The sequence below is a fragment of the Engystomops pustulosus genome, chromosome 2, assembly GCF_040894005.1.
Source record: "Engystomops pustulosus chromosome 2, aEngPut4.maternal, whole genome shotgun sequence".
NCBI classification, from domain to species: domain Eukaryota; kingdom Metazoa; phylum Chordata; class Amphibia; order Anura; family Leptodactylidae; genus Engystomops; species Engystomops pustulosus.
Genome location: NC_092412.1, coordinates 133202478 through 133228565, shown reverse-complemented (window position 1 = coordinate 133228565; position 26088 = coordinate 133202478). Strand labels below are relative to the sequence as shown.

Genomic DNA, 26088 nt, shown 5'->3' with positions numbered 1-26088 from the left:
CAGTTATAAAAACATCTTACAGGGGCCATGGGAGGAAGCAATTCCAAATTAAAGGGACACCTGTCAGGTCATAGAAAAGATATGGGAAAAGCCCTTATAAGTTAAAAATAAAAAAAGTTTCTTTGATACCTGAGAACTAGTTAAATATTACAGATGTACTACAATGCATACAATACACAACTGCATGCTCCACTAACTACCGGTTCTCTCATATTTTAGACAAGGTCACAGTTAATGGTACTCCAAATAAGATAAGTGCAGGAGACCAGCAGGAGGCAGATGCTCAGAACTTAATGCTCTAGAAAAGAGCAGATTTTCATAACATTATGGGACAGAAGTTGACACCCACACATCAGCCTCTCATAACCTGTTATTTTCTACAACTCATAAACACTTCACACAGAAAATGCACAAAGAATAAAAATATCCAACCAATATTTCCTTTCCTCTGATCCTGTTTGGTCTTCTAGTACAATCTATTCTGAGAACTGTACAAAGACATTTTGTGTGTGTCTTGGAGGCAAGCCATGTCCTTCCTCATCCTCCTTACTTTTTTGGACTTGGCTGGAGTAGAAGCCCCCGAGTTGTGCCCTGTCTGCAGTAGAACAAAAAGATTTGCTGTCCTCTTCAATGGGTCCTAGATCAACTAGAAACATTTGGTATTTTTTATCCATTTGTTAATTTTCCTTTGAGGGGAGATTTTTTTCTTTATGGTAAGAGGATGCTGAAGGTGAATGCCTTTGAAAATATCCCATTGTAGCTATTCTGGAAGCTCTTTATGTCCCTCAAAGGGAGAAAAGGCAGTTGGCAACAAAATAAAACAGTGCCACACTAGTCCATAGGGCTGTAGTTGGTGACTTTTCACACTGCAGTGTAAAGACAGCGCGTTTGTAACAGAGGCAACACTTGTCACGATTATAGAAACAGAAGTAACATAAAAAGTACAAAACACACATAGCACTACATGTATAACACGTATTTGAGGATTCTTTTTTTCCATTGAAGTCAATGGATAAAAGCTGCAGGAACAGAACATTTACATTCCATGACACCCCATGTATAGGTGCTGATGTGTTCACCCTCAGTGAGCCCGCTATTCATTTCATTAAACAGGACTAAAGCAGTGACTTGACTGTATTAACCGGTTTGTGCTCTTTAAAGGGGTTGGCCACTTTACCTCATGTTTTTGGTAATGTGTGTGGAGGCCAAGCTATTAGGTAATTTACCGATAAACATCTATTAATAGTTCTGCTCTGCTTTATTGATATCCAATCTATTACCTCACCAGCCAGACATTCCTGTCCATAAAATGTTCGCAGATGGAGGTTCATGTGATCTCTATATGTCCATGAACAATCACCCTGCCAGGAACTTGATCTTTTATTCATAAATACTATCATAGTCAGGTCCTGGCAGGGGATTGTTCACATGACCCTCCATTTGCTGCCATTTTATGGACAGGAATGTCAGGTTGATGAGGTAGTATAGAGGATGCTTTACATATCAAGAGACCAGTGCGGAACTATTAATAGGTGTATATGATAAATTACTAAATATCCTGTCCCCTTTACTTGCACATTACAAAAAAACATAAGGAAAAGTGGCCAACCCCTTTAACTCTCCACCTATACCATTTTCACATTAAGGTGAAATGAGTGAATGTCATGGTTACAACCTGCCCGCAGTTTTCTATACACAATGTACATGACTGTGGCTTCTAGAATACTGTAGGATACAAATCAGGTCCCAAATCAGTTATACTGTTCAAATACAAAATCAAGTTACATCTGTGGCAACATGTACAGTATTTAAAAAAAACCATTTCAACAGCTTTACAATGATAGGGTTATCGTTCTGATCAAGTGCTATTATATGCCACGCACATAGGGAAACATTTCCTAAATGAGCTAACCCTATCATGACCAAACACCAATGCTGCAAATACTGCATGTAAAAGTTCCCTGTTAATACATGGAGGTTATCAGTTGTGCTTTTGTGCATAAGCTTGGCAGCACTTTTCTTTAATAAGGCAGACAAGCCGCAGGAGCTATGGTATGCACATTCAATGCTGAGACTGGGATTAGATGTTAAACTAATTCTCATTGACTTCCCTCCATAACCAAGATAAGGCCACAGAGCCTTTTATGTTACCCAAGTACAAAAGTTATGTAAACCTTATGCAACACAGATATACACATTTTTGACCATTTATGGTGTGGCTCTGCTGAATGAGTATTACATGGCCAAATTATGATTACCACAATTTTTTTTAAACTTATTTAAATAAATGCAAAAATGTATAAAGTCCATGTGCATGAAATAGATCTATTCTGGAAGGATACCCATTAATCATTCTATTTTTTATAAATATGCCACATTACATCTATTGGACTGTGCACTTTGGTTGGATATACATGACTCACATCTGTGTACATGGCAACAGAAACAAAACATATACAGCATTATATACATTTATTAAGAACGCCCACTTTATGTACAGGCAATATTAAATTTCAAGGTTTGTCATTTATCAGGCGTTCACAACCGGCCAAGATATTATAATTTAGGGGTCACATGTACAAAATTATATAAGAAATAATTAATTACTTTATTCGTTCCTCACACATTGGCAACGTGCAAGTACTTATATACAAAAACCATTTAACAAATTTACAGTTAATATATTTACCCTATGTTAGTGCAATTTTCAGTAGGCTTGCAACATTCAGTGTGTGCCAAGCACAGACAGCACCAGGGAGCAGGTACATGCCCCCACCAAGGATGACATCGTTTTTAACTCCACAGTGCAGAAAAGTCATTCACTGGCTGGTACCTACCCCCATAGGGGTAAACTGAATGTCTCTAAAGCTTCTGTGTGTAAACTTCAGAAAGGCATTCTGCCATTGTCATACATTGCTTGCAAGCTCTATGGAGTCAGAATCAGAGTCCCGGTCAGCATCTCTGTAGACCAAAAAAAAAAAAAAAAAAAAAGAGGTGTCAATGCTTAAAACAAGTACGTTCACATTTGATGTGATAGGACCTAACATACGGTAATGGACACATATTACAGAAAACATTTTATTACTTAATTGTTTGGTTCAAGTCATCCTTTTATAGCAAACAGTACAATTCTGTCTATGACCACATTCAGTAATTTCTGCCCCCCCTCCTCCTCCATCGTCCGTATCTGACAGCTACGCATGCCAGATTTCAGCGTATGTGTGATAGTGTCATCACAAACTTGTTGGATAACTTGCCAGCTTTTATTTCATCCTGCCATCTTGAACCCATGTCATGAAACACTTCAGAATCTCCATTACGTTATTATGGTAATTATTTGCCTTGGATCAGGAAGTATATTCCATTATACCAAAGGAAGACAGATGATTTTCAGTAAAACTGCAGGAATGGCACACCTATGAATGGGATCTGGACTATATAAAAGGAAATCTACCATCAGAATATGGATATGGATGGCTTCCATCCAAGTGTAGATGAAGCAAATCACCAGGGTGGCCTTGGGTCACATACACATAGGTTTGGTGTATACTGGTCCACTATAAACATACACACATAGATATATACAACTCTAGGAACACAGATACAGGATCTCACCTTATGAGCTGCAATGCTTTCTTGTTTTCTTTCCTCTTCTCTTCATCAATTGGATATAGTTTAAAGAGTAAGAGCCCAATAAGTATCATTAAAATGGGGGCAGCACAAACCAGCAACTTCAGAGTCACATTCACAGAGTCTGGCTGATCACAGCTACGGGACTGATAGCCTGCAAAACTGGAATGAAGAAATGTTTCCATTTAATCTTAGCATAACAAATACACTAAGAAATGTGATAGGTTATCCCATGCAATTGATTTTGTCACACAAGGGTCAAGGTTCATCTCCAGCAAAACAAGACTGGGTTCCCCAGGCTTTGAACCCTGAACCAGTTGATTGTTTCCCTTTAAATGACAGAACAGCAATGAACGCTGCAAATACTTCTATGAGGGCAGTTTATGTTAATCACTTGGAATGGAATTATGCTACAGTAAATGGACCCTACAAGCGCAGCACAGACGACTATCACAACTTTAAAAGCCAAACTGCACATGCTCAGCATGTAGTAGAAGCTTTTCCCATAAGTTATTTTAACAATCCATCATAGACTTCACATACTTACTCCAAGCTTAGCGTAGAAATCCCCAATGATACCCCGGAGGCAAATTTGGTAAAGAAAACATAAAAGGAGAAGAAAATTGCTTCATGTCCTGGAGAATCTGGATTCTTTAGAACAAAGTCATCAATTACATCAGGAAGCATGGACCTGAGAGACAATGAAATACACACATTAAATCACTAATTAAACATAAATGTTAACAATAAGAATTGGCCAATCACATTGTGAAATCTGCATCACTGCATAAGATCACTTAAGTGATCCTTTATATTGCATTGTAAATTGTTATTTTATGTGGCACATTTAGCTGTCAATCAACATCAAAATAAGAAATTATATGTGAACCCCTTCACGACTGTCATGTGGTTATTAAACGTCCTAATTACAGATACCTCATGCAAATTGTCACACTTCTGACTCATGGCACCTAGAAACACTGAGAATCTCCCTTTTGATAACATATCAGAATTGTGTTTCTAGATGCCACAGAACCAGAGATATCCACGGTTAAAGTTGCAGTAAAAATGTAGATTTTTCTAAACAGCTCCCCATTCCCAACTGTAACTTTAACAGTGGATATCTCTGGTTCTGTGGCACCTAGAAACACAATCATGATATCATATTATAGACACTTTGCAAAAGTACATGTACCATCTCCATCTGTTTCTGAATCAAGGAAATGGTGACTGATTGATGTGTAGATATTTTGGTAAAGGTTTATACAATTTTAAAGGTGTAATCCTACAAAGACAAGTTTCTTATATGTACTCAGGATAGAAAAATAACACATTCTCTAATTCACTGTTATCAACAAAAATACAGCATTTCACAGATATAAGTCCAACCCTTCTCTATCAGTCCTGGTGTTCACAATTTCAGTTGCCCCTAGACACGACCCTGTAACTTCTGACTTAGGGTCGGTTGGCCGCCATCTTGGATTCCTGTGTGACTTTGTGCTGCTGAGTTTTTGTGCCTGTAGCCCCGCCCCCTGCAGTACAGCACGGAGTTCACAGACAATCACTGATTCACTTACTGCCAGCACATCTTGAGCAGAAAGAAGCTACAAACTACAAACTCCAGGCAGATAGGTAATCCAGGGGAAGGGGGGAGGCTGGCACATATATGTGAGAACAGAGAGCTAGCAGGGCTGACAGTGTAAAAGTCTGTCAGCCTCCATCTGTCATGCCTCTGTGTAATAGGTATCTCATGATCTCTTATCTGTCTCATCTCTCCTTCTGTGTGTCAGTGGGGCTCATTTACTAAGGGTCCGAAATGCGCATTTTCGTCGGTTACCAGAATATTTCCAATTTGCGCCGAATTGCCCTGGGATTTTGGAGCACGGATTGTGGCGCATCCGCCCCGGCTTTCACACGACAAAAATGGAGGATGTGGCCGTCGGAAAACCCGACAGATTCGGTAAAACCGCGGAATTTAAAAAAAAATTGTGTTGTAAGAACAGCACTCACATGCACCGGGATGAAGAAGGTGAACTCCGGCGGACCTTGGCGCAGCAGCGACACCCGCTGGATATCTGGCGCACAGACCTTAGTGAATCCCGGCAGACCCGAATCAGACCGGGTAAGTAAATGTGCCCCAGTGTGTTAGTACAATGTCAGAAGTAAAATGAAAAAGTCTATATACACACACACACACACATGTACGCTGATAATGTAACCACATTGTCATCCCACAGAACTAGGTGGATCATAATGTAACTGCTTACAGAGTCCCCTCCCACACATTTTCCACTGACCAGCCTAGGGAGCTAAAACAGCAATAAAACTGAGTAAAATAGTAAAGTAAGGGGTTGAAATGATCTTTATTGTGTAAACATCACTAGGGCATTGACATTTGAGAATTTTCTTTAGTGGGAAACCCCCTTTAAGGCTTATTAAAAAAAAATATTTAAATGGGAATAAATGCTAAAAATATATTTTTTTTAGGTAATGGTTTGCTAATCCTATACATAATACATAATAAAACTACTGCTTTGAAATTAAAGTCTCAAGTTCGATAAAAAAACCTCAAGTCAAATTTTTTATGTAAAGCTGTTCCAAAGATATTGTCATTAAGAAGACTAAAACAGGACTGCAAAATATGACCTGCACATGCAGGTACCAATAACCCTTGGTCACAAAGGAGTTAAACAAAAAGTCTGTTGGGACAGCAAAGCAGTAATACATTTTAAAAGTGAGTTGCAAGCTTGTGTTTTTGAATCAAAATAAGTTAATACAGGGTGCAGCCAGCTGTGATGGCAGGGTGTCAATTCTTGTGGGATATACCGTACTTAGCTCCTTTATTAATAATAATTGTGGGGCAGATTGGCCATAATGGTGTTTCTTACCTTCATCTGTAAAGGTTAATATAATAATATATTTTAATTCAAGTGTGTGAACTCGCAACAGGGTCTTACAGATTCAGATAATGTAAATGTTAAAGGAAATAGTTCTTACCATGGCAGGAGGAATGCAGCAGCTACACTTAGTCCAGCAGCTACAGCAACAATGTAGGTTACTATAAGATTGATCTTCAGCACACCGGCAACAATAAGGAACGGGACAACAGACTGTGTGAAAAAAAAAAAAAGATAATATACTAAAGACAGATTCAAAACAAGCAGACTCATAAATACAGTGGGGCATATTTACTAAGGGCCGTTCGCCAGTTTTCGGTCAGACTTTGCATGGTTTTTCCAGTGTAAACTGCTTGAACACGTATCGCACGCCCCATGTTAAAGGTGCTCCAGAAAATAAGTTGGTGAACTTTGTTGGGGCTGTGCAGGAAGTTTCAGATTCATAAAGAACGTGCGCCAGAATACCCGAATGTGGCGCACTTAATACAGTTTGCCCTGTTCTTAGTAAATGTGTCCTAGTGTTTCTCCAAAAATAAGATAGGTTCTTATATTATTTTTTGCTAGGAAAAGTGGATTACGGATCATTTTCAGGGGATGCTCCCCCCCCCTGTACAAGAATTTACATTAATTCTTGAACAAAAAAAAAACAACATTTATACAAATACAATCATGTAATCATCTTCTGGAACATCATCACGTCTCCAAACTCTGCTTTCAAGTGTGATTTTCTTTTGACTATTGTGCAACATACACAGAGATATCCACAGATAATGTTGCAGTTTGTAGTGGGAGCTGTGTATTTTAACAGTGGATATCTCCAGTGGCACCTACAATGCACACAATTCTTGTGAAAAATTCAAGGGGAGATTTAAAATGACACTAAGTGTGTTTTTGGTGCCACATTTCCAAAGATGTATTAATTGTAACCAGGGCCGGCGCTATGGGTAGGCAAAGGTGGCAATTGCCCAGGGCCATTCTCTTCTTTCAAATGAATCTTGAATTGTGTTTCTAGGTGCTCTGGATCCAAAGATATTCAGGTTTAAAGTGAGAATATCAGGTGCCATTTTTATATATAAAAATCACTCCCAACGGCAGTTTAACAGTTAATATCTCCATTTTCCTAAAACTTAGAAACACAATTTTAAATTCATATAAAAGAGGAGACTCTCTTCTTTCATAGGAAAAAAGAAGTGAGGTTCTATGTGTCACAGAGCCAGAGATACAGCCCCCTGAAATTAACCCCCCCCCCAATCCAGATTCTTAGCCATCAGGCTGCAGGGAGCATTTGCTGGACACAGGAGCTGCTGCACCACACAGATAATGGAAATATTCACTTTATATGTTACTACATTTTGAGAAGGGATAATATCAACTAATATTCATGTTTTTAACCCTTCTCTATGCAGAACTATCTAAGAACACACTTTGGGCCACATGTATCAATCGTTTTCGTTTTTTTCTGGTGTTTTTGCGCCTTTTCATTCAGGCGCACCGTTTTTGCGCCATTTTTGCGACTAAACGGCAAACTAGCTGCGCAGCAAAAATAACCAGCTTTCCCTCATTTATCGTAGCAATCCAGCGCCTAATGATATTCATCACTTGCGACTTTTCATTTAGGCGCAAAAACGGCTGCAAAAACACTCCAACCCGAAGGTGGCGTTAACTGAGAAGTAAGCACTGAGCCCCTTTGCAGAACAGCTCATTTCTAGCAACAGAGCTCAGCCAGACACTGCAGACACTAGAACAGTGATGGCGAACCTCTTAGAGCCTCAGTGCCCAAACTTCAACCAAAAGCCACTTATTTATTGCAAAGTGCCAGCGCAGCAATTTAAGCAGTAATGTATTTCTCCTTGTTCATTGACAACTTTCAATCCTTCAGCCTCCCAATGACACCAACCCAGTTGAAAGGAGGAGGGCAAATTCACCTATCATTGTAGGAAGATTCGCCAGGCAGATTCTTTGAGTTCTGTCTGGTGAACTTCATTCTGGGGTGATGGCCCGGGTGCCCACACCGAGGGCTCCGAGTGCCGCCTCTGGCACCCGTGCCATAGGTTCGCCACCACTGCACTAGAACATATAATACAGACATGAGATACTCTGCAGACAGGAGCTGCCGACTCTATTTACAGTTCATCACCTTCTATTTACAAAACATTCTGCAGACTCCTGAGCTCAAAGCAAGACCTCAGAACTTTGCAGAATGTTGCAGATATCACAGACAAGTGCCCCCCGTGTAATTCTGCACAGTATCCCCCTCAGACACTGTGCAGAATTACAGGGGTGCAGCAGAAGATCAGCACTGGGGGATCCCCTCCAGGAGAAGCCACTGCTGAGGAGGTCACTGGGTGCTGCTGTGAGTGTTATCTTCATTCTGGGCTGTGGGAGAAGCAGAGAGGAGCTTGTAGCAGGATCACATGTAAGTGCCTGAATCTAACATTGTGCTGAAACTGCGCCAAAATTGCGCCTAAACTGTGTTAAAGTAAAGTGATTAATAAGAGGCAGGAAATTAACTTATCACAGATGGTTGTAGCTTGTGATAATTCTGGAAAACAGTGCGCCAGAATTTAGGCGCAACTACTACACTTAGGCGCACAAAAGTGATAAATGTGGCCCATTCTCTCTTATTCCCTTTTATTTTGTGATAGTCTTTTAGTGTTGGGAAAATTGACTGATACGATGAACATTCGATCCTCTTCGCCTAATGTGACTACACCGCGACCAGAACATGTCCATAAAGTTATATGTAACACCAAAAACACACACATGTTCTGGAATAAAGTTTTTATTTCCCATCATCCTCCATTATTTACACCTATGTTATGACGTTCTCACTCTCATTCTTATGAAGCGCGGAGGGTTCTGTTATTGTGCAGCTAATTCAATGGCGCACATCTAAATGTGACTTTTATTATCTCATTAGAGAGGTTTATGGATATATAGTTATTTATTTGGGTGACCATTGTGTAAGGAATAGACAATGATACATCTGTGTGAATTTTCTGCAGTTCCATTTGCTGCATATTTTGGCGAATACAGTATATTGGTGTGGGTTCTGTATGATCTCCTCACATCTTACTCTTTTAGGAAAGAATATTTTCTTTATATAAGTATCTGGATTTGTACATATTTTAGAGGAAATTTTAAATGTTAATTGCCAAATGCATCGCTTGGTTGTCTGCTTTCAAAATTCTATAGGTTTTATGCCTTTACTTTTTATTCTGTTTTATTGATATATTTTGCAGGTTGTGACTGTCTAAAAATGTCTAGCTGAAAAGCAGATATCTAGTTATTACAGTTTTAGTGATATTATGTGAACATATCAATAGGGCACATTTGTGAACTCTACAAATGTCCATCTATTACATTTAGGAGATGTGAAGGTAAACATTTTCTGTTTGGAGCACATTTTTTGCCATCAAAGTCAAATTTTAAGTATTTTTTATAAAATGTTTCAGTTTGAATCAAAATTGCATGCAGGCGCCTATGTCTATAAACTCTTTGATGCAATTTTGAAAATCGGGCAAGTGTCTGCTTTCAGAAAATATTGGTCCCTCTCCCCAATAGGCCTCACAGTCTAATCAACCTACCAGTAATTTTTTGGAGTGTGGGAGGAAACCGGAGGACCCGGAGGAAACCCACGCAGACACAGAGAGAACATACAAAATCTTTGCAGATGTTGACCAGCGCAGCAAGGCTGTAGTGCTAATCACGGAGCCACCATGCTGCGCATAAATCTCCCTATCATCTATCTATCTCCTATAAAATTCTCCCATATTACAGTTTGTTTTACCATACTAAAAGGAGCCACTTCCTGACTGTGACTGGTCATAAAATAGTTTTATTTTGGGGCCCCACTTTTAGTTTTCCCCAGGGCCCCACTTTGTCTAGAACCGGCCTTGATTGTAACTAGGGCTTATTTTCGGATAAGGACTTATATATTACTGTACTTTAATAAGGCTGAAAAATCATGCTAGGGTTATTTTAGGGGAGGTCTTTTTTTCAGAGAGACAGGGTAGCTGGTTTGCATTTTGTCACACTCTCCATATGGCCAGTAGATGGCAGCAAAACCTCAGCATTAAACATAACTTGACTTTCCATCATAGTGTACCAGTAACTGCCAAGTATGTTCTCCTGCTTAGATTAAATGACTCTACTTTTACTTACTGATATCCCAAAATAGACAGCAGTTTTCTTTCCAAACCGAGTCAAGAACCACTGCCAGAATGGAACTGTTAGGGTAGCAGAAATCTATCAGAAAAAGAAGGATAAATGAGTGAGGAAAGTATATAAAAGTGTAATGTTGAGGGGTAGAAAGTGCAGAAAGGTAAAAAAAAAACAAAACAAAAACAATGGGGGTAATTTACTAAGGGCCCAATTCGCGTTTTCCCGACGAGTTACCCAAATATTTCTGATTTATGCCGACTTTTCCTGAATTGATCCGGGATTTTGGTGCTCGTGATCGGATTGTGGCGCATCGGAAATGCACACGATGGAAATGGGGGGGGGGGCGTGGCCGTAAAAAACCCCGACGGATTCGGAAAAACGGCCGCATTAGAAAAAAAAAAAAAAAAAAAAGGGGGGGGGGGGGGGTCGCTCGACACGCGCTTACCTTCACCCAGCAATGAATCGTGAACTTCAGTGCATTCCGATGGTCTTCAGCGCAGCAGCGACACCCGGTGGACGTCGGAGGAACTGCCTTAGTGAATCCCGGCCGGACCCGAATCCACCGCAAAGAACGCGCCGCTGGATCGCGAATGGACCGGGTAAGTAAATCTGCCCCAGTGGCTCACATTTATTAAAGAGTTTGCACTAGTTTTCTGTCTGACTTTGCACTGAAAAGAATGTGCAAACTTCTTGCACATGTATTTATAAGGTTTCTGCGCGAGTTTTGAGTCGTGGACTGTGCCTAACAAGACAGAAAAAATGTGCACCAAAACGGGTGTGCTAGTGCTTAATCGGACTGTGCGCCACAATTCTGTAGCATGAACAGTGCACAATAAAGGTGCATTCACCAGGACCATGTGACACATTCCATGAATATGTCACTCCACAGGCACAGTCTGCACTATTTTTGATAAATGTGGGCCAATATGTGATGTAGTGGCAGCACACTCATTCACCACCCATCTGCCAGCAGGGGGTGAAGGAGGGGCACAGTCATAAATATTATGTTTGCCATCTTACAATAGCTTTCTGTTTTGGCCTCAGCAGTACAATAAAGGCTGTGTCCTTGGCTCTGAATCTCGCTTAGCATTTTAAGCAGCCATTGGCGCTTTTTTTACAACTATTGCAGAAATGTAACATGTAAATGTATTAGCATGCAGAGACATAACCTACATGGCAGGAAGTCTGGATTGTGGTCAGACAGGATCCTGCAATAGTTATATAATGCATCTTATATACTAACCATTATCACAAGCAGAACATTCTGAAAGTGCTCGCGGTGCTGCAGTGTGTATTTCAGAAACAGGGCAAAGTTTCCTTCCAGAAGCTAGAACAGAGAAAGACAATGGATGCATTAGCTCAGATGCACATGTCCCACACTGTTTACACGCATCATACATCCCAATGCTTCCCACATTTATTAAAAGTTTTATTTCCCACATTTATTTATTGTGGAATTAATTTCACAAATCATGCTTTGTGAAACCAGATGTACCAAAAGATCACATTTTTTTCTGTTTTTAATTTCAGATGATAGATTTTTGTTAATATTAACTCCTGCCATGACGATGGTTGCTGCCATTGTCCTTGAGTTTTAGTAATAGGATTTAGTAATATGACTTACAGCATGCCCGTTGACATCACCAGCAATAGTATGAAGCTGACTCAATAAGGCTTAGGCTACATGCACACAAACGCGTGACCGCCCGGCCGTAGCCGAACGGGCACACGTCTGACCCCATGCAGAGGAAGACGGGTGACCCCTCCTCCTCTATAGAGATACACGGCGCACAATGCCGTAACACGGGGAATTACATGTCCTATCTTTTCCCCATGTCCGCCGTATCACTCTGTGCGGCCATTACCGTCTATGGGGGATGTATGTACGTCTGCAAGCTTGCGGCCATACATACGTTTCCCCCAACTGTCGTGTGTATGGGTTCTAATAGAGCATGCTTGGTGCAGAGAGGATGTGAGATTATCTAATGTAAGTAATAGATGCAATTTTTTCTATAAAAGTGTCATCTTTTATTGTGATATTATCTGGAATGTAAATAAGGCGACTTCAGCATAGAAAACACCTACAGATTAAGGGTACATTCAGACGGGTGTTGTGGGGATGTATATGCGGCCGCATATACATCCCCATAGACGGCAATGGGGGTCCAGTGGCGGTATGGTGCCACACATGTGTTGCACCATTCTGCACCGTAGACAGGGAAAAGATAGAGCATGCTCCATCTTTTCCCTGTGTGTGCGGCCGTGCGCCGCTGTTCTCTATGGAGGGGTCACCTCCTCCTATCCAGCGCACAGCTGTATGCCCGCCAGGCTGCTGCCAGGAGTGCATATGGCTGTGTAAATGTACCCTAAGCATGTTTCAGGCTGTGATTAAGCCTAGTAGTTATAGTGAAAATACCAGGATATTGCATTAGTTTAATAAAAAATTAAAATGGAAAATGTTTAAGTATATTTTTTTTAGAAATGTTTGGTGTTTCTTTAATGAAAAAATAATGTTGTTAACAAAAATAGCTAATTTTATGGTTACATTTTCTTCTTTTTAAAGGGTATTTTTTTATATCATTGAATAGTTCACAGCTCCGAGGTCGTAGCTGCGCGCCGCACACAACAGGGTAGGAGGAGTAACGTGGCTACTGGGGCATGGAGTAGCCGCGCCCTGTAGCCTCGTGCCCGGCTACTCCATGCCCCAGTAGCCGCATAACAAAATTTACATATTAGTGGATTAAAGTTTACCAAAAGTTAGCGGGGACGTGAGGATTAGATCTAAAAAGAGCTATCCTCACGTCCCTTACATCCACCTACCACCCGTTCTACCTTTATAGGTAGAATCGTGGTGGTAGGTGCCCTTTAAAGCAAGTACACCGTTATATGTGGGCATACGTGTTATGCTCTGCCCTATCTGAAAGTGTTGCTAGGACATAACATAAAACCCCAGAGTGCTGACATGCCAGAATATAAACTGACTGCCCCTGTAAGGAGATAGTATGTGCATGGTTTGGATCCAAGATGCACAGCCATATACTATGACAGGCAGTATGTAAACCAACACTGGCCCACCTGTGGCCAAGGTTTAGGGACAAACTATGAACTAGATTTATATTCTGCAACATCAGCAATCCAGAATGAAAATGTATAATGTAAAAAGTAGATGCGAAACAATAACACAATTATATATAATGGGTAGAAAACATAAACACGCCATTGCCCATAAAACACACACTCAGACAAGCTAAGTATTTGATTGCAATTGAATGGGGACAAGGTACAAGCAATGCAGCATGTTAGATCCAGCACAGTGGTGAATAGTATGGATATGCCAGTACATGTCATACAGTTGTTGGCTTTCAAGACAATTATCTAATAATGTGGATAACCAGAACCAAAACCATTAAACATTGCCAGAAATACTTGTTAATTAGAAGGCAGCAGAGAATACTGAGAGGCTTCCTGGCTAAAAAGAACAATGAGGGTCAGGGTTCCATGGAATGTTGTAGTAACATGCGTTAAATCTATTCAAGCCTATAAATAAATTTGATGCACCAATTTTATGTGTCAAAATTAACACCACCAGCAATAAACAGTTTCTGATCATTCCTCTGCATCATTTCAGGAGAAAATTAAGCCGAGCATGGGGGGGGAAGTGACAGCTATTTATAAAAAATGTGGTCGTTTTGTTGTAACAAGGAGGGTCTTCCAGATCTCATTCTTTAGAGTAACATAAAACCCATGGACTTATTTTTTTACTTCGATTTAAAAAAATATATATATATTGATATTAGCTAAAAAATAAATACAAACATAAGTTAGGGCTCATTCACATGGCCGTCTGCAGGGAAGTACATGCGGCAGCAAATTTGCAGCCGCATGTACGTCCCCATAGACGGCAATAGCGGCACGGCGCAGATACATGCTCTATCTTTTGGCGTGTGTGCGGCCGTGCGCCGCTATTCTCTATGGAGGGAGGAGGGGCCACCTCCTCCTCCGCTCCAGCACACGGCGGGCATACCGCGTGTGAATGTACCTTTATGAGAGCAATAAGCGAACATCACATATAGATTTCTGATACATGTACAATGACAGGACCTACCATAAAAGCCAAGGAAGTGAAGAGAAAGCCGGTGATGAGTTTTATGTAGGGTCCATGACTCATTACCAGTTTCAGGCCCTGCCAGAAGGATATGGGCTGGTCAGACAACAGCTCGCATGAATCTGAAGAGGGAACAAAGAGACAGTAGAACTAGAAGTGGAATTAGATAGCCCTGCAAGTATATTTGATAACCTATAATCAAATAGGTGTGAAATCAGATCCTGACGCACCTCTCTTCTCCTGTACTCCAAGTGAAAGGATAATGGCACATAGTATATAAATGGCACAGATGACCCCTGCAGCAATCATGTAGGCTTGTCTCTGTGGATGGTAAAACACCAAAATGATTAAGACCGTTCAACAGAAAAAAACAAATAAAAATATTGTGATTGAGCCACATTGTAGGAGGCTTGACCAATATCCAACATGTTATTGATTCCTTCCTATTTGAACCTATCCCTACATCACCAATCTGCTCTGGTTACATGCAGCCCCCCCACTTCAAAATCACATTCACATGAGGCCTACAAGAATACACCAGGCTCTTGATACTGTGAACACTAGATATCTCATTGACTGTTCTGTCTTTGTGCACCTCATATATTGATATCCATGTGATATTGTATGCTGCATACATGCAAAGGTGAAAATAGCTGTGGCTAAGAGGAAGTGACACATTCATGAATAGCATGCACAAAATATTGTAAAAGTCTGGTAGCCTGGAAAAGGAGGAAGTAAAGGACACACCTAATGAGTTTTGTCAATTTCATCACCTTATGCAATTAAAAATTTTAAGCAAATATTGATAAACCTTCGGTTATATTTCCAATGATAAAATAGTTATTTAAAATGTAATTGATGCATAGAAGAATGCTATAGAAAGTGCTCTACAAAACTGGGACAACTTGAAAGGTGGGTGATGGGGTCAAGGATAACCCTTAAACACTAGCATATGTTTTTACTTTAACAAAAAAAGACAGACAATTAGAAAGAAAATATTAAATTGGGTATAAATCATATAACGTGTCAAGAAAATAAAATCTTAACACACAAAGAGGTATGATGAACAAGCAAGAAGCAGCTTAATATAGTGACTCACCATGTTCGTAAGAGCCTCTAGATCTTGAGAACCGTTAACACTTTCCATAGACTGGTTTTGGAAGGAGTTAGGCACACATGGTTCATAAACTTTACCCACAATCTGGCCTTGAATCGCTGTGCCAAGGACAGTACCCAATACTTCAACAGTCATGCCTACAGGAGAGAGAATAGAAATGATGAGAGAGCTGTCCAGCAGGACACAAATAAGAACATGTTCAGTGGCATCACAAACAGTTTACGTACGGTATCCGGTGGCAGAGTCTCGGTCACTCTGCTCTTTACTGATAAACATTGTAAGAGCTGAATAAGGCACATGGAAGCACTGAAAAACAAATGCAAGGTATGAGGAAAAAGAAACGATGTCACGTAAAAGTTAGATTAAAAAAATACATTTGGGTCATGTAGATTTTTTTTTTTATATAGAAGTACGGGAATATGAGAAAGGTTCTGCTACTTCCATATGATACCAATCCAGTCTCTTAGCAAGAAATATAAATGGCCATGTAGATGTGTGCATCTGCATCATTCGGTCATTATTTCTATTGGTAAATACTTACTGTAACAAGAGTCTGAAAGAGGCAGTAGAAGGCTAGGTACCACAAGACCTGACCACTAGTGAATCCAGGCACAAACCAGATGAGAAAGTAAGAGATCACGGCAAAAGGTGTGGACAGTATTATCCTGTTTGAGAAGAAAGGAGAGTAATATGAAATAAAGTCATGCAATACAATTGTAGTTGTGAATGGTAGACTATAATGCAACTAATGGCAGTTTATACAGGCTTTTGTTTGTATCTTCTCCAACATATTGAACATTTAGAAAAATTACTCTACCCATTTTAGAACACACACGTTGTGGGGGGAACTTTCTATATAGTTTGCCAAACTGACAAGAATCTCTATTGTAGGACACTTCCTAATATACAGTTATTATAGTTTGGTAACTGCCCGCTTGCTCAACAGACTGCATGATGTTCCAGTCCACAATACAGCTGCCGAATTACAAAATGTACTCACAACCACCATTGGAAAAACACTAGACATGGGCTATTTTATGGAGATAGATATGTTCTGTCACATATCTCTCCAGTAGCTGTGCTGAAGGCCAAAACACAGTGCAGTCTTTAAGAGATTATACTAAAGAAGCAGCACTTCTACAATGAAGACATTGGTGCTGAACCTGTAAGAACTGTAAATTATTAAGCAAGTGTCATTTAATGATATTTTCTAAACATTTGCTAAAAATATAAAGTGGCCAACCCATTAAACAGCCCAAAACCAGACAATCAGAAAACATGCCAAATCAAGCATTGTGTAACAGCTTTGGCAATTTTTCCTAGACATGTAATATATATTTCACTCTTACACCAGCTCTTGATTGGCTTAGTTTAGATCGTTTTGAGGCGTATTGCAGAAAAGACCATAGCCAACAAATAGGAGGTGTAAAGTTAGATTAGAACTTCGACAACCGAGGCGGTAAGTTACTTTGATGAAATTAAAGTACTAATACTGTCTAATTCAACCTTGCAGTGTCCATCTTTTAATAGTAATTGAAGCTCTGCAACAATGTATATAATGCACTGTTCCTTGCAAAGAGTGTTACAAAAAGGCTGTGGTCACATGTACCGCTCACGTTACATTTACAAATGCAACGCAAGCCTCGGCTCAATCACATATGCATTTTCCGGGAGCTAGCATTGCATTTGTAAACACAACGCTAGCCGTGAGTATGCCCACACCCTAAGGTTATATTCACACGAACGTGAGCACGCTGTACAGTAGCGCGGCAGGCACGCAGCGGCGCACGGGAGAAGAAGAGGGGGTGGGCACTGCTCACACCCTCCCCTCTCCATAGCGATGCATGTATGTGACACTGTACACGTGTGGCACTGTACCGCACCGTACGGCCCCATGCGCCCATTGCGAATGGGGGATGTATATAGGACGTATATACGTCCCAGTCGGCCATGTGAATGTGGCCTAAGGCCGGTGACACACTTGGCGTTTTGACCCTTTTTTGGCCGTTTTCAAGCAGTCCGTTAAAAAGCGCACACATTTTTGAAAAATGCATGTGGTTTTTGAAAACGCATCCGTTTTTGAATGGTTTTAATTAAGATAATTGGCAAAACTGGACAAAAACAGATGAGTTTTCAAAAACCGCATGCGTTTTTTCAAAAATGCATGCCGTTTAACGGACTGCTTAAAACCCGGCCTTAGGGTGATGTCACACATGGCGTTTTTGGGCCGTTTTTAGTTAGTACGTTTTCAGATTAGTCCGGTTTTCTGAATTTGCGCAATTAAAAACGGACAAAAACCCATGCGTTTTTTACAATCTGAAAATGCACTAACTAAAAACGGCATGTTTTTGCATGTTTACTATGCGTTTGGCTGGTTTGAATGCTTACATTTTCACAAATGAAGAAAACCAGATTCAAACCGGCCAAACACATGGTAAACATGCAGAAATGCTTGCGTTTTCAGTGCGTTTTAAAGCACATACATTCAGTGCTTTTAAAAAAGGACGGACCAAGAACGCACTGCGTGAAAGCACCCTTCAAGTCTAGAAAACTTCAGACCCAGCTATCAGTGACAATTGAACAAGTGCTGGGAAGTGCTCCTGGAAGCACTACTACAGCTTACAGTCTTTGGTGAGGACACAATGTTATATTGCAGACATGAACAGGAAATCCTGTCAGGTCACATAGTGAAGTCATACAGGATTTCCATCATGGGCAGCATCTCAATAGTGACTGATCCAGATATAGGACAAACACAACTGTTATCAGGTAGGGCATAAATGTTCAAATAAATAATGGCTTTTCAACCCATAAAAATACCCCCAAAAAATATACCACCACGTATACAGCTTTATGTAATCTTTATGAACTCATGCAGCTAACCTATTTTATTATACAGTAACAGAATAGTGGAGAAGCTTTTACCAGATGTATAATAAGGCAACTTTATTTTTAAAATGCAGTTTTTCAGCTTTAAACTGCACTTAAACCAATTTATACTTCAAATTGGTGTGCTTTTTCCACAATTCTCCGACAGATTGTAATAGTCACACCTGTACAAAATTTCTGCTATAGAATCCACCTGTAGGCAGGATCAAGCTTATTGGCTACTTATTGTTTACAAACTGATAAAACATTTAATTACAATATATATTTCATTAAATAAAAAGAAGTCTATAATAAACGTAGTCTAATGATCCTGCACTTGGTGTAAAGCACATGGCTCTCAGCTCCAGCAGTAAATGTAGTCAGTATACATCTGCTGCTACTATCCTGTGCCCTGTAGTAACCCCAGCACAGCTGTCAGTGAATGGCTGAACACTTCCCTTCCTCTCATTGGGTGGGCTGAGCCCCGGCTGCACACACCCAATCTTTTCATTGGTCAATACAGGTGGTGTGTTGTGCCTGTAATTACATTGCCGCCCCTTTCCATTTTTATGCGTTAACTCATTCTTGAACCATGCCTTTGTATGTGATCAGGAGAGGGACACGTCACAGGCATAGCTGCCGCGTGTTCTGTCTGAGGAGCAGCAGAGCACCACGTCTCTCTTATATATTAACCCCTTGTGCCCGGGAGGAAAGGAATCCATTTTATTCATCTTTACAGATGTTGTGTAGCCTGCAGATTGTGCACACCAGAACATCCTTGTGTCTGTATACTATGCCATCCCTCACAGCGGTAATCTATACATAAATGTAGTATTTGGAAAAAGAACAGGGAACCCCATGAATATGACTAGGGCTCCTATACAAGGTCTGATACATCATAAGAACCATACAGCCCAGCCCCTCCTATACTACAAGGTAAACAATTGGTTAATGAATAGTATTAGCAGTGTATTGCTATAGTGGATGTGTAAATATAATGAATGCCTCTGTCCTCAAGTGATCTCACTACATCCACTGCAGATAACAGGGCCAAAACACACAGTTAACCGATAACAAGCAGTCGGCTTCTGTGACTTTACTACTACACTACCTATTCTTGTCCCTCAGGAATTCCTTCCCCGGCCACTAGCTCCTGCGCTATTACACCACATCCAATTCTTCAAGGATAAATAAATGACAATGTTCATACCAACTGTTTGACCTCCCTGTACAAATATCTAATATCTCCAATACTATGTAGCTCTCTGTCAGTACCCTTCATCTTTGGAAAGTAGACATGTAACCTTTTATCCCATTGCTGCACATACCGAAGCCAGTGACAGTAATTTTCTGCAGATGTATGCATATTGGTCCTTTGGCCTAATGATTGGACCCAGATATCAACCACTTAGATACATTAAAATTCTGATTTGCCTCACTCAGGGCCGCTGAGGTAGCTATGAGGCATCTCCATGCCAAAAAAAACCCCACTCCATTAAATGGTGAAGCAGTGCATGCCTCCGCAATGATATCCTTACACTAATGCCATTTCTGGCATCCAGCGTCTGCACAGATTTTGATGCCTGTTGCTGAATGGCATCTGTTGATGATCATATCCTAACCACTTGGATTTCTGAACAATTGGCTCCCACACTGACTGAATGTCTCTGTATCTCAATTACCCTATTAAATATAATTTTACCCAATGTTTATAACGCCAGCCACACAGTAAAGATGGCCTAACATATTTAAGCAGAAACCACCATTCCATGAAGGAGGAGATGCCAGGCAATTGGTGAAATTTAATATTCTGTTGGCAGGGGATCTTCCCGAGGTACCCCAAGAGTGAATTCAGTAGAAATATTGCACAGCGATAATTCCTTGTGCATGCCTGTAGTCCCCTTAGGCCGGCGCCACACAGGGCGCTTTGTCTGCGCTTGCAAACGCAAACGCAGACAAAGTCACGCCCACCGGGGCGGGCCTCGGCCCGATCGCATCGGCGTTTCTATGGAAACGCCTGCGATCGGGAACGAGCCGCCGGTGTTTTGCGTTAATTTAGCGCCCTGTGTGGCGCCGGCCTCAGGGTGCGTTCACATGTTGCAGTTAAAACTGCATCGCATTCGCTTTGAGGTGGTTTTAGGTGCAGTTTTGTCAATTGAACAGGTGAAAGATATGAACTGAACGGGTGAATTTGATTTTGAAGGAGAAACCTGCTCCACAAATGTCATTCACCCGTTCAGTTGACAAAACTGCACCTAAAACCACCTCAAAGCTGATTGCGATGCAGTTTTAACTGCAACGTGTGACCGCACCCTCAAACTCCTTGTATTCACTTCCAAAGCTGCAGTATATTGGTATCAGTATAGATGCTGATTTCAATGGCAACTAGCAAAATTCTGAATGCGCTTTGATGTGACAAAATGTAACTTAAAAATTAGTACAAGTGTGTGTATACATATAGATGCTTATTTAACTTACCAGGGCATCAATCGGCCAAAGCCCGTCCAAGAGCTTTTACTGACAAAAAATCCGACCAGTGGGTCTGTAATAGCATCCCAAACCCTCCCAGTAAAAAGGATGATGGAGGCATTGAAAGCACTCATCTGGAATAAGAAAAAGTGGTGATCAATGACGGCAGAGGACATAAATTACTACACATATTACATGATAGCTAAGTGTTACCTGTACTACATCCAAGAGGTAGATTTGCAAGAAAAATCCCAGGGCACAACCGGTGATCTGATATGGCGCACCTCCTATGGCGTAACATATTTTACTGCATATGGACAGCTTGTGCTTTCCTTGTCGGCCCTGCAACACATAATATAAAGACATATATGTGCCATGTGTGTGTTATTTTTCTACACAAAAGTTTCTTCATAATGCAGAATCTGCAAATAAAAGAGGGCAGAATCAACTCTCATCCCACAAGAATGTTAATACCCTTCTCTCCAGCGGCACAAAGACAAGGAGCACATGCCAAGAACATATTATAAAAAGGAACAAATACCAGTGTGGTATAGAATACACTGTATATGGCTATAACTCATAACCACTGGACATAAAATTGGTATATGGGATACACTGAATGGGATGAAACGGATTGAGCATGTCTTTCTACTGTATTCTGTTAGATACAATAGACATAATACAGCAGGTATGCATGATAATCTCAGTGGAAGTTACATAGACTGTTGTGAAGACTTCCGTTACTGTGCAGGTAGTACAGCCACAAACAATAAAGGTATACTACTCATATTGACGTCACAGGAACTGCTGCACAAAAACCAATGGTTAGATCAATGCCAGTCCCTGCTGTGCAGACAACAATGATACAAGTATTATTCACATTATTGTTATTTTCACAAATCATATAAATGATCTGACCACCTACAGATATATCCTTAGACAAAGGAAGCCCACCTTTTAATATTTATGTTATGAATGCAACATACGGACCCCTGTGGTACCCTAGTAGGGGCGATACAAGTAATAAAGCTGCAAAACAGGCTGAAAGGTGAGCAGCTATGGAGTAAGTCTCACTCCTGAAGACCACAACTGATATGTTAATCCATCCACTTTTTGGTACACATCAATGTCAGAACAGGCGTCCAAGTATGCTGGACTCTTGCATAGTAATGCATAGTAATGCATAGACCTAAGCCGTACGTACACTCATCTGCTACTGTTCTGCAAGTGGGAATCCCAATGGATATGAATGTAAACACAACAAGTTTGCATGACACTTCAATATTATCATTGTACTGAATGGTAAATATTGTCTGGTATGTCCCAATTAGTTTCACTGAAGTGAAAAAGTCCTTGGAAAAGTCCTGACATTCCAGCAGCAGTGACATTCCCACAATATACAGGGACACTGTGGATGGATACAAACACTGTTACACCCTGACAGCTGTCATTTTTGACAGCAACTGAAATTTTTGGCGGTATGACGGTTAAGGAGGCAGTGGCAAGATGCTGCAGATAAGAGTCATCTGTACATCATACTATATAGCATACGGAAGAAGGAGCTTCTTTGCACTCTAGTAACCTCCAAGTGGTGAGCCCTAGCATTTCAAATGGTAAAATGCGGTGGCAGATGCCAAATCTATCAGTCCATAAGGGAATTGAACCCCATCCACGGCAGAATTACTGTGTACGGACTGTTTTAGGGATCCAATGCTGTCAGTATTTCTTCTATTGTACATTTGACAGGATGATGGTGTGAATGTGGTGAAACAGTGTGTAACAAGTGAAAGCAATATATACAACGCTGAGGATTCTTAGAGTAAAGTCTCAGTACAGTATGTGTCTAGCTACAGTGAGTCATCTAGGCTTTCCCAACGTGGCTCCAGGAAGTTTAAGTTATGATATATACAGATATGAGTGACATATAACAAGCAATCAGTCCAGCCAGTACGCCTACAGCAACCAACCCCTAAAGACCTGTGACTATAGGCGACTGTGCCAGACCTTAGCATTAAACCCAATACATGTACATTATTACAGTCACACAAATGATCCGCTCCGGGGTACAGTGCAGAATTCCTGCCCAGGGTTGCTATAGTGACCTTCCAGGAACAGGGCCAGGTAGAGATTTAAATCATTGGGAATAATACAGCATTATTGTGTCCTGCTGTAAGAATGGAGAGTTGAAGGGCGTGCAGGGGAAAATCTGCTCCTCACCCATGTCATTCCATGCACCCACTACCACGTCAGACACATTCTGCCAGCCATAGGAAACTAACGCATCACTGGAAATGTGACCCTGGCAGCCACAGGAAAGAACTTGACCTGCCTCAATGACAAGTGAGGACCAGGAGCGGTCACATGCAGCGCCGCACACCCGGACCAGGGCGTCCTATCACACTTCATACTCTGCGCCATAGACAGACAGATAGAAGGCACCTTGTCCAGGGATTTGGGCTGATCCTGCCCTAATAAGCCGGTACATGAGGCGTTTTCGGATTGCTTCTCCATCCCCTGAAGAGCTGCTAATGGGCCGGTGCTCAGGTCAGTCTGATGGAGGATGTAGTCTGTGCGCTCCGGTACACGCTGCCGCCCGCTGCCCTCCGATCACTGAATGAATGCAGCCGGCAGCTCGTGCTGTCACGCCCACCCGAGGAGCAGCCGAGCCTGTTACGTGTGACCGATCCCCCTCCTCGTCATACCACACCCCACCCCTTACTGTAATATCATGGGACCAGGGAGTCATTCATAGGAAACACAGGCCGGGGAATTGTCACATGAAGTAGATAGATGCAAATGAAGTAGACATCTGGAAAGCTATGATGTAGATAGATATGAGGTAGCTATATAGGTGTGATGTAGATAGATATGAGGTAGGTATATAGGTATGATGTAGATAGATATGCAGTAGGTATATAGCTATAATGTAGATAGATATGAGGTAGGTATATAGCTATGGGGTAGATATGCGGTAGGTATATAGGTATGATGTAGATAGATATGCGGTAGGTGTATAGCTATGATGTAGATAGATAAGAGATAGGTATATAGGTATGATGTGGATAGATATGCAGTAGGTATATAGCTATAATGTAAATAGATATGAGGTAGGTATATAGCTATGATGTAGATAGATATGCAGTAGGTATATAGCTATAATGTAGATAGATATGAGGTAGATATGCGGTAGGTATATAGCTATGATGTAGATAGATATGCGGTAGGTGTATAGCTATGATGTAGATAGATATGCGGTAGGTATATAGCTATGAGGTAGATAGATATGCGGTAGGTATATAGCTATGAGGTAGATAGATATGCGGTAGGTATATAGCTATGAGGTAGATAGCTACGCGGTAGGTATATAGCTATGAGGTAGAGAGATATGTGATTGGCTTATAGCTATGATGTAGATAGAGATGAGGTAGGTATATAGCTGTGAGGTAGCTAGATACGTGGTAGGTATATAGCTATGAGGTAGATAGCTACGCGGTAGGTATATAGCTATAATGTAAATAGATAAGAGGTAGGTATATAGGTATGATGTGGATAGATATGCAGTAGGTATATAGCTATAATGTAAATAGATAAGAGGTAGGTATATAGCTATGATGTAGAGAGATAAGCGGTAGGTATATAGCTATGATGTAGATAGATATGCGGTAGGTATATAGCTATGAGGTAGATAGATATGCGGTAGGTATATAGCTATGAGGTAGATAGATATGCGGTAGGTATATAGCTATGAGGTAGATAGCTACGCGGTAGGTATATAGCTATGAGGTAGATAGATATGTGATTGGCTTATAGCTATGATGTAGATAGAGATGAGGTAGGTATATAGCTATGAGGTAGCTAGATACGTGGTAGGTATATAGCTATGAGGTAGATAGCTACGCGGTAGGTATATAGCTATGAGGTAGATAGCTATGCGGTAGGTATATAGCTATGAGGTAGATAGATATGTGGTTGGCTTATAGCTATGATGTAGATAGAGATGAGGTAGGTATATAGCTATGAGGTAGATATATACGTGGTAGGTATATAGCTCTGATGTAGATAGATATGCAGTAAGCATATAGCTATGAGATAGATAGATACGCAGTAGGTATATAGCTATGAGGAAGATAGATACGCGGTAGGTATATAACTATGAGGTAGATAGCTACGCAGTAGGTATATAGCTATGATGTAGATAGCTATGCGGTAGGTATATAGCTATGAGGTAGATAGATATGTGGTTGGCTTATAGCTATGATGTAGATAGAGATGAGGTAGGTATATAGCTATGAGGTAGATAGATACGTGATAGGTATATAGTTCTGATGTAGATAGATATATATATTTAGAAAGTCATCAGGTATATAAATAGATATTATGGGAAAGATTTATCAAAAGTGTCTAAGAGCAGAACTGTTCTAGTTGCCCATCAGAGCTCAGCTTTCATTTTCCCAGAGCTGTTAATAAAATGAAAGCTGAGCTCTGACTGGTTTCCATGGGAAACGAGAACAGTTTTACCTCAAACACTTCTGATAAATCTTCCCCATGCTTGTGTTAGGTATTTATATAGATATGGTGTAGATACACAGTACATGCTGTACGTTATAGGTATATAGATATATATATATATAGATAGGTATATAGCGGTACAGGGGTGAACCAAAAACCCTCTGCTGCCTGAGGCAGGCTGTAGGACACCATGTCAGGTTCTTTTTTAGTATGTAGGTCTTCATGCATGGTGAGTTTGAAGAGGCAATTGGGCAGATTTATGAAAAGTTTTGTAAGGTAAGACAGAGCAGAGTGAGACTAAACAGTGTTCTGTTGCACAAGATTCATAT

The 26088-nt window shown here is 40.7% G+C and overlaps 1 protein-coding gene across 1 annotated transcript; it reads right to left on the bottom strand.

Moving 5' to 3' along the window:
* Window positions 1-1793: 1793 nt before the first annotated feature.
* MFSD2A (MFSD2 lysolipid transporter A, lysophospholipid) lies at window positions 1794-23939 on the bottom strand. Its single transcript, XM_072136498.1, has 14 exons — window positions 23690-23939; window positions 21464-21592; window positions 21260-21384; window positions 16455-16578; window positions 16141-16219; window positions 15896-16050; window positions 15027-15117; window positions 14797-14918; window positions 11935-12018; window positions 10692-10775; window positions 6628-6740; window positions 4178-4321; window positions 3616-3792; window positions 1794-2961 (listed from the first exon to the last, which is right to left on the bottom strand). Exons 1-14 carry the CDS (start codon window positions 23759-23761, stop codon window positions 2907-2909), a joined length of 1554 nt encoding a protein of 517 aa, XP_071992599.1. The 5' UTR covers window positions 23762-23939; the 3' UTR covers window positions 1794-2906.
* Window positions 23940-26088: the final 2149 nt, after the last annotated feature.

Coding starts and splice junctions, on each gene's coding strand:
- MFSD2A (XM_072136498.1), bottom strand. CDS start 23,761: ATGGAGAAGCAATCCGAAAACGCCTCATGTACCGGCTTATTAGGGCAG. Junction 21,385..21,463: donor ACCTCTTGGATGTAGTACAG/GTAACACTTAGC, acceptor TTCTTATTCCAG/ATGAGTGCTTTCAATGCCTC. Junction 3,793..4,177: donor ATTTCTACGCTAAGCTTGGA/GTAAGTATGTGA, acceptor TCTTCATTCCAG/TTTTGCAGGCTATCAGTCCC.